The 17,114-nt window shown below is 41.7% G+C and overlaps 1 protein-coding gene across 1 annotated transcript; it reads left to right on the top strand.

The window, feature by feature from the left end:
- Window positions 1–2,372: 2,372 nt before the first annotated feature.
- On the top strand, window positions 2,373–15,472 carry CD40LG (CD40 ligand). The gene is made up of 5 exons (XM_084789539.1): window positions 2,373–2,649; window positions 4,615–4,746; window positions 9,321–9,375; window positions 10,996–11,058; window positions 14,259–15,472. The coding sequence occupies exons 1-5, from the start codon at window positions 2,494–2,496 to the stop codon at window positions 14,633–14,635; spliced, it is 783 nt and encodes a 260-aa protein (XP_084645665.1). The 5' UTR covers window positions 2,373–2,493; the 3' UTR covers window positions 14,636–15,472.
- Window positions 15,473–17,114: the final 1,642 nt, after the last annotated feature.

Below are 17,114 nucleotides of genomic sequence, written 5' to 3'. Positions count from 1 at the left end.
CTGAAGAGTTTTTGGTGGGGCCTACCCTTGAGATCCATGAGTTCCCTGTGACTTGAGCAAGAGGAATATGCAGTATAAAGTTAGCCATAAAAATCCCCAATAGTGCAATACAGTTATATTTGGCAGACACAAGGGAAGAACCTCAAACTAGGGATGCCTGAGTATGACATGACACAGACAGCCTGTAAAATGACTGGTTAAAAACAAGATCTTTCCTTCCGCAGTGCATGTAGCATCGTGTTGTACACCTGAGATCTATACAATTTTCATTAGCCAATTACACTTTGTAAATCTGGAAAGTAAGATGAAACCAAAAGCAATGGTGATACAGGATTCAAGGGTGGAAAGTACTTAGGGAAATGGTAGAAAAATAAGTCAGGAGAATAATGGAGAAGGCAATAAACCAATGGACAGGACATTCTCCACAGTTGAGTGGAGAGTGGGGTCTGTCTGACTTTCACACGTACTCTGGTGCCCCATATTTGACCACGCCCCCTGGATGGGGAGGCCTGGCGGCACTCAGAGGAAGGATAGCAAGTTACCAAGAAGAGACTCAATATTCTAAGAGCATATATAGGGGGAGGAGGTCTCCCTCAGTCACAGTCATAGGGGAGGGGAGTAAGGGGAAAGCGGGAGGGAGGGAGGAATGAGAGGATACAAGGGATGGGCTAACCATTGAGATGTAGTATGAACAAATTAATAAAATATATTTAAAAAATAAAATAAATGCTAAAAAGCATTCAGCCAAAATTATAACTGAGCTAATAGCAGAAGCAGCAGTTTCAATGTTATGTTGTGAGCAAAAGTCAGGCTTCAGGGGCCTGGAAATGAAGAAGGGGAGCAGGAAGGCTGAACAACTCTTTCTTGAAGTTGATCACACAAACAAGCCCTGATTGCCTGTCCGAGGTCTCTATAGCAACCTCTCCCTTGAACTTGGCTGAGCCAAGCTGATCTTCACAGGGCTTCTGTAAACCGAACATTCTATAATTGTGTGTAGTTGGCCTGGGACACAGCCTTGAGCCTGAGTGTGATCACTTGTCTAAGAACCAAAGCCTCTAACTTGACTGATCAAAGTTTATCATTTGCTTTGAAGCCACCTCCTTAGCAGATGTAGTGAAAAAAATTGCATAGGTCTGGGCCCAGGACAGGATGCTGAAGCGTGGGAGGGGAAGACGGCAGGTGCTAACTACAGAGGCAGCATGCCTAGCAGAGCAGTGTTTGTATTTCCTATGTGTCTCTTAAAACAGCTTTGTAGGGATCTCCAAAGCCATCTCATCAGTTCCTCCATGAGGTTGGGATGTGGGAGAGGGATTTCCACAACTGTGCTTCATTTGAGGCTTATCTGATATGACATCACAATGGCCATTGATACGTGTGTGATCCTGAACACAGTGTTACAACCGGAGGTGATTTGGCCATTGTTACTTTTCCATCTTATACAGTTAGTAATCATTTGGGAAAATCATTTTTTAGGCTAAGAAACCCTTTAAAGATGGGGATATTTATATTATATAAGATGCCTCAAAAGTCTTTTCCATCTCCATCTTTAGTTTCACCAAAACCTTTGCGTAGAGGCAGAGAGAGGCAACAAGGCTTCCTAGGGATCTGGTGGACATTTATTGATACAGCAAGAGCTAGATCCAGGTGTCCCAGCTGAAGCTCATTTTTCTTATCCGTAGCCACACAGCAGCATAATGGACTGTAACGGTGGAGACAGGCAGAGTGGCCAAATCAGGCTAATGCTTCTCCTTTAGCCTCGTTCCCCGAATTGTGACCTAATTTCCCCAAACGCTGTCGTTAGGTTTGCCTTTCAGCAAAGGTATTTTTTTTTTTTCTTAAATTCTCTTTCCAGCTACATCTTATTTAACCAATGTGGAGCCAATTTTTTTGTTTATGACATGTGCTTTTGACTAATGAGCTGGCAAGAATTTATTGAGCTTACAGATTAAAGAAACAAAGTCTTGAGAAGCAATTAATTAGTGGCGCACACACGGCAGGAAATCAATCCATATTTTTGCTAGCACTGTTTCTTTTTCTTTATACCACGTTCCAGATTTATGTTAGTAAGATTGAAATGGAAATAAGTTTATTACTAGTGGACTCATTTGTCACTTTCCTTGAAACTGGTGAGCCCCAACATTTAGACAGCAATAGGAAAATACTGCCATTGTCTCTTAAGAAGTCTGACATTTCAAGGCAAGAATGAATGTATGGAAGAAGAAACTCGTTTCTTCTTTACTAACAAAAGGGAAAGCCTGGAAGTGAATGATATGGGTGTAAGTTTAAAAAAAAAGGAAAGAAAAGAAAAGAAAAAACCTTTACGTAACTTTTTTGCTGGGACAGAAGACTACGAAGCACATTTTCCAGGAAGTGTGGGCTGCGACGATTATGCGCTCTTAACTACTCCTGAGTAAGGTGGCCACTTTGACAGTCTTCTCATGCTGCCTCTGGCACCTTCTTGGTCAGAAGACACCATTTCAACTTGAACCCAGCATGATAGAAACATACAGCCAACCTTCGCCCCGATCCGTGGCTACTGGACTTCCCGCCAGCATGAAGATTTTTATGTATTTACTTACTGTTTTTCTTATCACCCAGATGATTGGGTCAGTGCTTTTTGCTGTATATCTTCATAGAAGATTGGATAAGGTAAAGTGACCTACAAGTCTTCACGAACTGAATTGCGGTGGGCAGGGAGGGGGTCTGATTGATCTGTGGACCAGTTGATTGAGGTTTTGCTCAAGTGATGGTGGACAGTAGAAACTTTAGGTTGATTGAGATCTTGTGCCATAATGCTTGCTGCCTAGAGAGTGGAGCCTCACATTTTTTACCTGTGACTAAGAACTTGGGTTCTGAAATCAGACAGCCTGGCTTCAGATCTTAGCTTGGTGTTTAACTGCTCTGAGATTCTGGGCATGCCACTTCATATTTCTACTTTTCTCTCTGTGTCAGGGAAATGGAGATAGATATGGTACCCGTGCCACACATCAAATGAGTCTAGCCTTGCAACGCACTCAGAATAGTACATGGCACACAGCGTATGCTAGACCAGCAGCAGCTAGCTATAGTTATTTCCTAAAGTTTGCTTTAGAAAATAAATTATTTTTCCCCATGAAGACAACTAAAGTAAAATGAGCTACAGAAAAAGAGCAATGTCTTGATCCCAAATTCCATTGTGTTTTTGGATTAGTACAGACACGAACGATCTCCTCAATTTGCATTTTTTTACAAATCAGAATGGTGCTGTCTATACAACTCTTCAATATCAACTGCCATTGCAAGCTGCTCTGTGCTCCTCTGAGGTGTTTTACATGCTTAAATGATTGGGAAGACAGGAACAAGAAGTGAAGGTAGCAGAGTATATTTTAAAAAGTCACTTCAGAATTTACTTTCTCTTCATGTGTTAGTTCAGTTCCACTAAGAGGCACATGGGCTGTGTTACAAAATGCCGATCCCAGATGACTTAGAGAAAAGTAATCAAGTACTTAGATAATCCGAACAGTGTGGGATTAAGGACGAAGGCTAGGCAACAACTGGGTGACTGTGTTTTCTCTGAGATCATCAGCTGGCATTTCTTGAGATGAGGACCTAAATAAGGGTCATGAAGTTTCTATCAATATGAGGAGAGGCAGTGACAGGTAAGGAGAGTGGAGACAACCTGTTTGCCTACTCAAACTGGATTTCACTGCTGAGCAAAGAGATGGGCTCTGGGTCTGAGTGTTTGTTTTTCCGATCGTGGCGTGGTGGGCTTTGTCAAATGCCTGTACAGAGGCATGAAGAGAATGGGGAAGTTGCATCCCATATAGACTCAAATGGGCTCTAAAATTTAAGTGAACCCTTAAAGACTAGCAAAGCCATTGGTGAACTGCACCCTATTTTTTCTTTTTTCAGTTGGTTGATCTTGGATTTTTTAAAATTTTAATTCACAGCAACACTCCTGCCTCAGCCTACAGGTTAGGAGACTACAGATATGTTCCACCATGCTTGTATTGGCTCTTGTTTTGAAAATTAAGAATTTACGTTAAGACAAAAAAGTTGGATGGCATGAGTTGACAACACAAGTTCCTCACATTCATTTAATTACACAAATATTGAAAAAAGAAAATATATCATTCACTTTGGGGCTGAGAGATCATTTCTTTAAACATGCAAATGCTTTCTACAGGCACAAAGGAAATGAGAGCTGTACTTACAAATCCACATTTTGAAGGAACTCTTTTATAAAAGCCCCGTGTTTTGAACACTGCCATGAAGTAGGCAAACTAGATCAGCAGCAAACTACTTTATGGCTGGTGGGAAACATGACAATTATAGGCTATTACTCCTGTGGCTCACTGAGAACCATAGACGCTTTGTGATGGTAAGCCGTTAGAATAGCTGTGATTTCGAGCCAGAGCCGCAGATAACATGACATCTGAATCAGTGGCTTTGTTAGGTTGCTAAATGGCAAGTGCCAAAGAGCAATAATCCATCAGAATAACTTAAACGATTCCCCATTCATGCTTTCACAGTCCTCCTCCCTTCGCTGCCATGGGAGTGAATGTGGAGGCAGACATCATTAGCTGCATTCTTCTTCATTATGACATTTCTCATAAGCCTGTTATTTCACAACAGGTAGAAGAGGAAGTAAGCCTTTATGAAGATTTTGTATTCATAAAGAAGCTACAGAAGTGCAACAAAGGAGAAGGACCCTTGCCCTTGTTGAACTGTGAGGAGATAAGAAGGCAATTTGAAGACCTTGTCAAGGTAAGGCATTCAGTTCCGGGCAGATTTCGCTGAGAAGTCTTTAATACATTTCCTAGTCCTATGAAGTGAATTCTGACCTGGAAAGGTTTGAAACAGTAATCAGTGGTAGTGGTCACACCTGGAATCTCAGCACTGGAGAGGACAGACTGCCATGTGTTCCAGGCCAACTTGGTCTACAGAGTGAGCCATTATCAAGATGTGTTGCATATAAACACACACATGCACATATATACATGTATACATACACATACGTATAGGTAGGAGTGCTCATTTTGTGCATACAAAAAAAGACAAATGGATAAAACAAAGAGCAAAGTTGGACATGTGCACGCTATGAATAAAAAAGTTTTCTCTGAAGAAAATAGATATGCTAATGCACATCTACACACGCCCATCAGTACACACATGTGGCTGTCACACAGAAGTTATACAGTATATACAGATGTGTTTTGTATTTCTGTATTTCTCCATCTAACCTTTGATATCTTTCCATTGTGAAGCCAAGGTCAGATCTCCATTTCTCTCTCTCTCTCTCTCTCTCTCTCTCTCTCTCTCTCTCTCTCTCTCACTCACTTTTGTTGTTTGTTTTTGTTTTTTTTCAAGACAGAGTTTCTCTGTATAGAGGTGGCTGTCCTGGAGCCACTTTGTAGACCAGGCTGCCTCTGCCTCCCGAATGCACCAGCATTGGCTAGCCCTAATCTCCATTTCTTATGGAAAGTAGTAATGGTTGGCTGGTGCCGTCTTGGCGGGTCGTAAGGAAAGCTATTGCCTGCAATGACAGTACTGAGCACTCCTGAGGACTGATCCAGGCTTCAGTGCCCATTGAGTGATGGGAGGGATGTCAAGTACTTTGAGCTGTGAGTCTGGGAATTTCCCTTTTGCTGTATGAAGGAGGTGTGGGGAATGCTGGCTGCCCACTTGCAGTGCTGCTCACCGTAGAACCATGGAGCACTACTCACTCATAGAAGAATTTCACGCTAAAGATTTGAAGCCTTCTAAACAACCAGGCTGTGTCATCCAGTACCTGAGTATCGAAAACAAGAATTCCAGAATTTTTTTTTCACTTATTAGTCCCGCACAAGCTCAAGGTGCTCTCTTTTCATGAAACAGAATATCCCATTTCCCTTCAGAACACTGACTCTAATACCTTTGGCCATCCATTGGATAATTTATGGATTGCTCTAGAAGAGACACTTAACATTGAGGGCAGCTCTGTGTCAGGTGGATGGCCATTTGAACAAACCAACAGAAATTCATTTTTATGTACAGATAACGTGTAATTGATTGATGGAGTAGAGAGCTCACGATCTTACTTCATTTGTAAGTCTGTGACACATATGAAAGGCAGAGTACAACTTGCGAGACTTGCTTCTCTCCTTCCGTCGTGTAGGTCCTGTGGATTGAACTCAGATCCTTGGCCTTGGTAGCTGGTGTTTTTCCTCACTCAGCCACCTCACTGTCCTCTCCAGATCTTATTTTGGAGCTTAATATATGTCCTTCTATACCATCAATAAGGTGTAATTCAATCCAGTGAAGATGATTCTAAAAGCTTATTTCTACTCAACTTACTGGGATCAGAATAGAGTTCAAACCTGCCACTGTCTTTTAAGTTCTTTATATTATGTAGAATGCATTTATTTATTTATTTATTGCAATGTTTGAGACAGTCTCAAGTAGCCTAGGCTGGTCTTAAACTTGCTATGTAGCTGAAGACTTGTTCTCCTGATCCTCCATATTCTAACCTCAGGCATACAACACTATGTTCAGCTTAATTTAGATTTTATTGTTTCCGTTCTCTATAATGATTGTTTTTCATTTTTTATTATGCAAAGTTATAATGTACCTTGTGTGTATTAACCCCGTATTCCATGATCTAGGGTTTACATAAAATCCCTAACACTGTATTTGTAAGACTGGTGTGTTTGGGAAATGTCTTAGGTTTCTCCGGTGCTGAGAGTTCTGGAGTCTGAGACTCTCTAAGAACACTATCAGCTCCGGCCTGTTCTCATGAGCAGTCTTCAAGTTTCTTGAATTGCAGTGAAAGTGGCTTGGGTTTCTGTTTGCTTTTGTTTTTCCTCCTTTTCTTTTTCTCACAGAGAGGTTTTGCAAGTGACCTGCCAATTCCCTTTGTCCTCATTCAGTCAGATGTAGGAAAGCATTCAGAATCCTGTACTTAGGATACAAGTAAGGAAGAATCGGTTCTGCTTGTATAAAAAACATGCAAAACTTTTTAGGCATATCAGCCAAGGCCCTAGTAAGGTACTATTTACCTGCTAAGGATGCCCCTTGCGTCTGTTGCAGTGGCTATGGAGCCCCAAGTACTGTCATCTTTACATAGGATATAGAAAAGCTGAGAGGCAAAGTTGTCCAGCAGTTAATCCTCCTCTATAGACTGATCATTCTTTAGGTCAGCATTTCTCTAGAGGTCTCATCCAGAAACAGTATTTGGAACTGGTTAGCCCAGCAAGCCAACCATAGACTAACTCCAGATTAGATTTGTGTTTCCTCAGCTAGTATTAGTGGGTTTTGGACCCTGGCTGGCCCACAGTAACCTTGAAGTCACAGGGCCTGCTGGGATGCTAGAAATAGCGGGTGTACTTCTCAGTTCTTAGAATTTCAGTCTTCTCTCTACTATCTCTACAAAGTGGCCATCCAATATGCATTTAAATACCTGTCATGACAGAGAGCTCATTAACTTCTGAGACAAGTACTGTGGAGCTCTCACTGTGGAAGAAGGGAGTCAAGGCTCGTCTTAGGGCAAGTAAAGGCATCACATTGAACAGTGTAATTACACATTAAAATCTACTTTGATCAGCATCTAGTAGGTCAGTTTCTTGCCTATTTGTCTATAAACTTTTGAGGTGCCTCTGATGACATCAAATCATTTCCATTTCCGATTAAAGGGCAATAGATCCCTATCTGCTATGTAGAATTTCCATTGAGAGAGAAATCTTTAATCCAAGATTTTTCTGAAATTTGACTTTAAAAAGGCTTTCACTTGAAGAGTAAAGTCAAAGGGGGAAAAAGGTTCTGGGGAGTGGGGGAAAGTTCACCAAAAGGCAAGGTTGGGTACATAAAAGACAAACTTTGCTGACTTCACATTTTCATCTGGGCCAGGCCCCAAACCCACTGCAAGCAGCTAGCATACAAGTATCTCAACTTCAATCATCACACACACACATCAATGTTTGAAAAGACACCCAACAGTCATTTGTTTACTTGTTATCTCGCAAACATTTTCCTGTTGCCACATTGTCATAGTGTCCCACTATAGCTCAAATGGAAAGTTGTTCTGTATAACCCACGTGAATGTTACAAGGCTCAGAGCCCCTTTGGGGTTCTCACATCTGGCAACCAAGCTGAGCCTATAGCTAAGTAGTCAAGGGTGACAACACACGTGTCTGCTTGTGGTGAAGAATGTGAAGGAAAGGCCCTGCAGGCATTAGGGTCCAGGAATGATGGGGAGCAAAGGACTGTGAAATGTGGAAATTGTACTGTTCTCTTTCCCCTCCTGTTGAGGATAGAGTGATGTAACAGATAGAGCCAGGTCTGTGGATGTGATCTTCTTTTCTGTACTTCATTTAAGCCTCAGACTCTTGGATGACCTCATACTTGCTAGGCCTTTGATTCGGTCTTCATAAAATGGCGGCAATAGCCTTTTTCATCTCTCAGTCTACATAGAAGGAAGTCTGTGTTAGCTTCCTTAAGTATGTCCAGCATTCTTTCACCTTATAAGTAAACAAAATCCTTAAGTGTTGTGTTTGGCCAGGCATTGTGGTACACATCTGCCATCAGCATTTGGGAGGTGGAGGCAGGCGTATCAGAAATTTAAGGTCATCTCCAGCTTCATAATAATTCAAGGTTAGCCTAGGCTACTTGAGAACCTGTCTTAAAAAAAATAATAAACATAAAGCAATTTGTATTGGATTGTTAATGAATAAATATAATAAAAATTTTAAATAAAAACAGGAAACGAAGTAGTTTGGGCACCATCACTAGCATTAGAAGAGGGATTATCGCTGCCGAATGTTGATCACTCTAAATAAACACAGGCCATACAGAATAACTATCCACAAAAGCACATTCAAATTTAAAGGCTGGGTTTCTCTCCCATGATCATATTCAAATCGTTTCTTACAAGGTTTCAAACCAACCTTATTCTAACAGACCCACGCTCTGTATTGTGTTTAGTAATATTCCGTATGCAAGTTTCCAGAGTGCAATTATTACCCCATTCAGCATTATTAATCAATATATGTCAAAGGCAGGGAGGTCAGGGTCATATAAAGGGTCAGAGTCACAACCTCTGGTCTGGGGAGAGCACTATAATGGAGATAATAAGGCCTGGAGTTTGCTTCCAGGGTACCCCTGGGTTTTCTGGTCTGTCAGCTCATTTGTCAGAGCCAAGGACTCCCAGTTGTTATGATGGAATTAATGGCAGCATCTTAGTCTAAATTATAATCCTCACCAGAAGTGGAAAACACACTACTGACAGTTACCAAATGCTCGATCCCTCTAAAACCCTTAAAGCAGAGCTTTTGTCAACTGATCTTTTCTCACGATTCTTCTTTTAGGATATAAAGCTAGACAAAGAAGAGAAAAAAGAAAACAGCTTTGAAATGCAAAAAGGTATGTTGCTATTTACCAATTTATAAAATGCTTAAAGGGAAAAAGAAGTTTCAGGTTGACCACATGACTCAGGGAACATTTAGCCCTGTAAATAAAGCAAAAGGCATTTGTCACACTGGTACTTTCTTGGGCCTCAGTGATACCTTAAAAGGCTCTTTGTGTCCAAGTTGATGAAAATGTGGTCCTGAAATGTTGATAATAGCAAACACGAAGAAACCTCACATCCAATACCTTTATCCAAATGGCCACACACTTTGCCTCTACCTTCAGAGGACCAAAGGACAAGAAAGTAATCATTTGGAAAAAATGGCATTTTATCTTTCAATGATGATTATTTTGTGGGAGGACAGTACCCAGTGGGTCTAGAGGATGAATGAACAGAAAGTGACTACATTCTAATCTTTGTCCTGTTTTGAAGTGAGGTTGTCCTGAACATCTAGAGGTCATGAAAGGACCTTGATGGCTCTCAATTTTGGTACAGTCCCAAGAACATGAGTGTTCTTCAAAGCATTACTGAGCATATGGCCTCTGCTCAGATATCCCTAGAGATAGGATACCTTACTCTCAATAAGACAGCCTGGCTTATTGATTATGTTAAGGCCAAGTTTTACTTCTCAATTGTGTTCCTCAAAAAAGCCTTACCTAAAATTGTGTTCCCGTAATGTCTATTTATTGGGCACTTTCTGTTTTTTGAGGATGGACTAAGCAAAGAATAATCACTTCCCTCTATAGCAGCTGTGTGCTTGCTGAGGACCGCAGCCACGAGCCTGAGTTTCCAGTGAACATTTTCTTATCTAGGCTGAAAGTGCCCAGCACTGTCCCCTTCCCCTCTGCGATACTTCCCAGGCTCTTTCCTTTCCTTGTTACTTCCTTTTCTGAACACTAGTTTCTCCCGTTCCTTTGAGAATATAGCACCCACCCCCAAAACAGTGTCTTGGCTAGAGAAAAGGGAAAGAAGCGGTGTTGTTGCAGAAACTGTAACATTACAAAGTTATTGAACACGCTGCTACGACTACCCAAGTCTAATGCACATGAAGAAATACGTATATATGAGGGTATAGATCCTTTTTTCTTAAGGGAAGAGAGTGGTCAGGTCCTGTCTTAACCTTTGGTCTGGATGCCAAAGGGTTATCGGATTCCCCTGAAGCATTCACCCTCACAGTGACTGCCATGTTATCTGATAATTGCAGTGATATTCTGGAGGAAAATCTCTGTGATGTTTGTCTTCAGACAAATCATAAAATTGACCAAATTGGTCTTTCAAGTCACGCATGACTAAACGTGCCCACTACCACTCCAGTGTATGGAATATGTTCTTAAAAGCAAGTTGCAAGGCAGATTTCACGAAGACCAATATTTTAGCCTGTGTCTATCTGTGTTAAATGGAATTGAGTATTGAATACCTATCAGGGAAAAAGCTCAATGGAATCGGCCAATTCAGTTTTTAAAGTAATAAAAACCACCTTTTCCTTCAGTTGGAAGGATTCCAGACCCGTTATGCTCTGTTTCACGCAAACTATTCTAGAGTCTCTATTACACAGTTGTAGAACTGGACCCATTAATTCCATGAGCTGTTGTATATTTCTTTGTCCTGACAGTTTGCTTTTGGTTTCATTTTAGGCGATGAGGATCCTCAAATTGCAGCACATGTTGTAAGTGAGGCCAACAGTAAAAAAGCATCTGGTAAGTCCCATAGTATCATTGAGAAAGCCACCCAAGTGTGTGAGCATGTGGGGAAGGTGCTCCAAAGCAATGCAGCCTAATCATTTGGCACTTTTCTTCCTCCAGGGACCAATTTATGAACCCCCCATATAACTCTTCATACACTGTCCTTTGTTATCAAAGTCATCCCAAATGCACAGATGGGACTTAGAGGGACAAAAGGAGGGGGGAATTGCCCCCATGTTCTCATTATGGTTTTGCTCAGTGGCTGACTCTAAATGATGAATGACTGGGTGGAAGAACCATTATTTTTCCAGCATAAAGAGAGATGGCAGGTAGTGGCCTCCTCACTGGGAACATCTTTCCTCCTAAGACCTTTTCACTGTGGATAAATGGGCCTCGGGGGATCTTTTTTTTTTTTTTTTGTCATTTGTCAATCCCTGTATGATTAACTCCAGTTTCAGTAGGGCTGACCTTAGGGAAATTAAAGGTAAAATCACTTTGCTAAGATCAATAGGCACAGAGATGTTAGATCTTTCAACGAAGTAACAGCAGATGGCATACCGTGATCTTTTCAACACGTTTGAATGCTTTTATTTCCATATATATGACCATCATCTAATCCTCATCCACAAATCTCTGCCCTGTAATAGCTAGTACTGTAGACAGTACTGTAGATACATCTGTAGACAGATTGGAACATGTATGGTAGCATACAATTATCCATGTACACAAAGACATGAGCATCAGAGAAGCCTTACAAGGCTACAGTGGAGTTCTAAATCTTGTGTGTGTGTGTGTGTGTGTGTGTGTGTGTGTGTGTGTGTGTGTGTGTGTTATTTGATCTCCTCAGTGGGTATGATGCATAAGCATATGCATGATATTGTGGTTCATGGCATAGAAGTAAGAGTGCTGGTTACGGGGTATGTGAACACTACGGTTCAAGGGCCATGGACCACTTGCTAAGTGACTTTAGGCAAATCCCACTCATTCTGTGGCAGTTTACTATTTAACCCACTTCACAGGGTAGTTTTAAATATCAAGTCAACTAATGTGGAAGAACATTACCTTATCAAACTGTGCTATACCAGAGTAAGGTGCCAGTACCCAGCCTACTTCACTGTTAACACAAGGGAGGGACATAAAGTTATTCATGGATGCCAATTGTTCTTATGTTATTTATTAATTTTGTCATATACTCTTCTCTCAAAAATACACTTATAGGAACACACCACAGTTATTGCTGTGGCCAGACAAGCCATTCACATATTCACTTTTGCATTAGATTATAACAACAGAGAAATTTCCTGTAATCACCATACTGGTCTTTGTTGATCTGTACCTATGTCCTTTGGGTTTTAGATATGTTTGATGGAACTCTGAAATTTTCAAATGGCCTAGAATTGGTACTGCCTGTGAAATATCTCACAGTCTATATTACAATAAATCTTAACAGGACAATGTAGGGAAAGTAGTATAGTACACCATAGGCTCAACTTTCTCATTTCTTTCTGGATATGATGCTGCAAACTTGACCTACATCCCCTGGTAAGAACTAAAATGAAGTAAAAGAGCAGAGTCTAGTGACACACTTCTGTGCCAGGAACAGAGGCAAAAAGATTATGTAAGATCCTATAAAGCAAAGTCTAGCCAACCCTGGTCACATGAAATGTTGTCCTGAAAGGGGGGAGGGAACTCAGGAGATAGAGACAGGTAGATCTCTGTGAATTCTAGGCTAGCTTGGTTTGAATAGGAAGTTTCAGGCCAGCCAAGGATGTATAGTGAGACCCTGACTCAGAAAAGAAAAGAAAGAAAAGTAAGGGGTGTGAGGGGAACTCTAATTCGTTAAACAAAAAAGAATCTGGTCTTTTTTTTTTCCGGAATAAAGTGGTTCAAAAGTGAAACGATCACAAAACAAACATCCTTTATAGAGAATTTGGAGTGCAATGTATCAGGTGAAATGAGATGCCTTCCTACGCAAAAACAGCAGTCTGAAAAAGTAGCCTCTTATGCCCTTATGGATGTAAGACCAAATTAAATATTTGGGAAAACCTCAAGACAGAAAATATATTGATACTTTTACTTCTCCCCATGGCACACCCCTCACTCCCATCAAACCTAGCTGTGGAAGCTGAGATTTGAAATCGAGTACACACACTACTTTGAACCCACTCAACATCTCAGGAGAGAAAATGGCACCCTGTTGGTGGGGACTCTGCCGTAGCCACAAGAATATGGGTACTTTCAAGTTGGTGGCACCCACTACAGCGGGAGATCAAAACAAAGTTAAATGAGCACATGATTTATTTTCATACTTCCTTGCCTATTTTAGGCTTGGTCGTGGGAGGCAGGTCAGATTTGCAACAGCATAAGTTAGGAAGAAGTGGGGTCTTGTCTCTGAGCTGACGCTAACCTAGGTAGACTGACAACTCTAACGTTGTAAAACTCATGATAAGCTCAATGTTTACACATTAGGAAGAATTTTATGACATGCATAAATCTGAAATCGTTTGCACTTCACTTTAAAACCATTTATTTATTTATTCATACTTGTGCATGTGTGTCTGTGTGACTGTATACAGATGTGAAGTGTAGTGGGGGTACACAAAGATCATCATTCTCCACCTGGACTCCTGAAGTAGGGGCTTTCCTTGAACCTAGGACTCATGTTTTCTCATGTAGGCTGGATACCAGCATGTCTCAGTGATCTTCTTCTCTACAGGGTCTCACTTAGCCCAGGCATGTCTCAAAGTCACTATGTGACCAGGGATGACATTGACCTTGAACTTGAGATTCTCCCACCTCAGTGTTGTCTGAGAATTCTAGGCACACATCATTTGCACTTTCGTAAATTCAAGGGCAGACTGGCTTGGAGAACACTAAAGAGGGGAGAAATTCTGCTGTTCCCTTCAACTTTATTTAACCATTTCAAGTCTCTGAATTGTGCTGTAATACTGCCCCTGTTCTGTTGCTGAGGAACTTTGGCTTGGGCAGATCAAGTGACTTGCCCAAGCTTGAAGAAAACCCAGACTGGAATCTGACACTAACTCTGAATCTCGTGTAAACTTCGTATCTAATTCCATGTGCCTCTGAGGGCCATAAAGTGCCTTGAGAATTCATGCTCACACAAAGTAGGCATCCAGTCTTAAGCTTTATTTCCTGTTAGAATGTGCACCTTGCTGCGCCTGCACTCACCAGGGATTTCCCCTTCTTTCTTACAGTTCTCCAGTGGGCAGAGAAAGGATACTATACCATGAAAAGCAACTTGGTGACGCTCGAAAATGGGAACCAGCTGACCGTTAAAAGACAAAGACTCTATTATGTCTACACCCAGGTCACCTTCTGTTCCAATCGGGAACCTTCGAGTCAAGGTCCATTTATAGTCAGCGTCTGTCTGAAAGCCAGCAGTGGATCCGAGAGAATCTTACTCAGGGCTGCAAATACCCACAGTTCCTCCAAGCCTTGTGAGGAACAGTCCATTCACTTGGGAGGCGTATTTGAATTACAAGCAGGTGCTTCTGTGTTTGTCAACGTGACTGATGCGAGCCAAGTGATCCATAGAATTGGCTTCACGTCTTTTGGCTTACTCAAACTCTGAATAATGTGCTGTCCTAGGCTGCAGCAGGGTTGATGCTGGCAGTCTTCCCTATACAGCAAAGCAGTTAGGACCCGCCCCCTGTTGAACTGCCTATTTATAACCCTAGGACCCTCCTCATGGAGAACTATTTATTATGTACCCCTAAGGCACATAGAGCTGGAATAAGAGAGTTGTTACAGGGCAGGCAAAATCCTAACGGATCCTGCTCCCTAAGAGCTGATAATATGAAACAGCAACCCCACTGATGCAGACAACCAGAAAGCCATAACGCACAGATGATGGAGCGCTGATGAAACAGCAGATAATTAATCAAGCTCAGTTTTGTTGCTTTATGAGTGTCTTTCAGCGGACAGTGCATTTGACTTACCAGGAAAGGTGCAGAAGGGCAACTGTGAGCCTTAGCTCACAATCTGTAATGGTTGACTTGGGGTCTCTGTGGCTCCAATAGGCCAGTTTCTAAAGTCTCCCAGGGAGAACTGAGAACTCTGCCTCAACTTTCCCTCCAATACCCCAATACTCAGGCTTTCATCTCCCCAATCTCCCCTCCTCCCTCTCTCTCATATCTTTCTCTTTCTCTTCTCCCCCTCATCCCTTCTGTCTACTTTATCTCTCTTCCCTTCTTCCCCCTCCTCCTTCCCCCGCCCCCCCCCCCACAGTCAGGCTGTTGTTGCTGACTGGTTCTCTTATTATCTACCCTGTCCCCTGTCTCTGTCTACGGCAACAGGGCAGTGTAGACAGAAGCTCTTAGCCTGCCCATTCCTTCTGATGGAATGACTGTATTTAAAGGAATCTGTTGTAGCTCCCTGAAGTTTCCATTGTTTCCATAGTGAACTTAATGATTATGTTATTATTTATTTTGAATAATAAAGATCTTTTAACATTATTGCGTTATTGTATAGCTCTCATCCAGGTTAAGGGGAAAAGGAAGTATTTGGGGGAAATTTTGCCAACTTTTTTTTTTTTTTTTTTTTGCTGTTGTTGTTGTTATCAGAAACTTCGTTCTCAAGCTGAGCATACAAGTTATGCTGGTGACAGGGTACTCTCTGGAATCTTGCCACAGCCTTTCATAGATGACACAGAAGCCTGGTGGGCAAAAAGCAATCTGGCCCTCTATTTCTAACTTGCTCTGGAAAGGTTACAGGAGACTGACATTTTAAAAATTGATCATGGCTAAAAGAGACTGGAGAGAGAGAGAGAGAGAGAGAGAGAGAGAGAGAGAGAGAGAGAGAGAGAGCGAGAGAGAGAGCGCCTTAAATGAGAAGCAGTAGCAAATCTTTTTAACAGCTGTCCAGGTGACTCTGCTCTCAGCAAGAGGAAAACATAGCTGGGACGCCCTGAGGGTGAATTTTAGCCCCAGAGCCTTCCACAGAACCCAACGGAGTCATTGCTTGCTGCCTCCAACTGTGGGGTGGGAAATGATGATGATGTCAGAAACTCAGAGTTTAAGTGGTGGAATGTTTTGCTGAAAAGAAACACATTCAACAACAACAACAACAACAACAACAACAACAACAACAACAACAACAACAAAATTACTACTGTAGAAATAAAAGGGGAAGGAGAAAGCACCTTTCCTTATGTCCTTGCTTTTCAGTCCTGTGGATGGTACAACTGCATCTTGACTGGAGCTTTCACAATATGAAGAGCCACTGGAAAGCTGGAACCATGCTAGATAACTGTGTGTGTCTGCAATATCCCTTGATGAGAGACCTTTGGCAGGAGCAAGCACGGCATTTGTGGATTTAGGAACTCACGAGAAATATGTGTACTGTGTCTTTGTACCCTCCAGGAGCAATGATCATTTTACTATTTTAATTTCTGGAAGGGGGGTTCAGGGGGGGTCAGCTGTAGAGTGCTTTTTCTAGAAAGTATGAGGCCCTGGGAGTACACATCCAACCCTGCAAAAGGACAAAAAGGCATCAACTTACAAACCTCTAGGTAAGCAGCTTAAAGGAAGTGAGGCAGCAGCCATGGCAGCCGAGTAGACAGTGGCCATGATGCTCTTTCAGTGTGGGCCTTCCTTAGGAAGGCCAGGATCCTAAGCCTGCTTGAAAAAAGGCATTGGCCTAGTCAAAACAGAGGGCAACAACACAAACGTCATACTTTTCTCTTCCTTACAGCAGCTGAGTAGCCATGCTGTGGCATCATCTTCTTCATGCGATTTGTCTGAGTTAGTCTAGTAGCTTGTCTCCTGGATAGACATATTTCATTTCATTTTACCTTTTGAACATTTTAACTAAGATATAATATCATTACTTTGCCCCTTCTATTTCCTACTTACAGGCATTGCCCATGTCCCCTCCCCCAATTCTTTCTACTCTCAAATTGATGGGAGTCTCTATTTTTTTTTACTATTAGTGTTACATATGTATGTACATATAAGTATGCATAAATATAAATATAACATACTGAGTCCATTTTTTGTTTACGTGTGTGGTTTCAGGGCTGACCACTTTATAAACACTATCTCCCAGAAATG

The sequence above is a fragment of the Acomys minous genome (assembly GCF_964271855.1).
Source record: "Acomys minous genome assembly, chromosome: 7".
Taxonomy (NCBI): Eukaryota; Metazoa; Chordata; class Mammalia; order Rodentia; family Muridae; genus Acomys; species Acomys minous.
The sequence above is the reverse complement of the archived record's forward strand: the minus strand, read 5'-3'. Positions and strand labels throughout refer to the sequence as shown.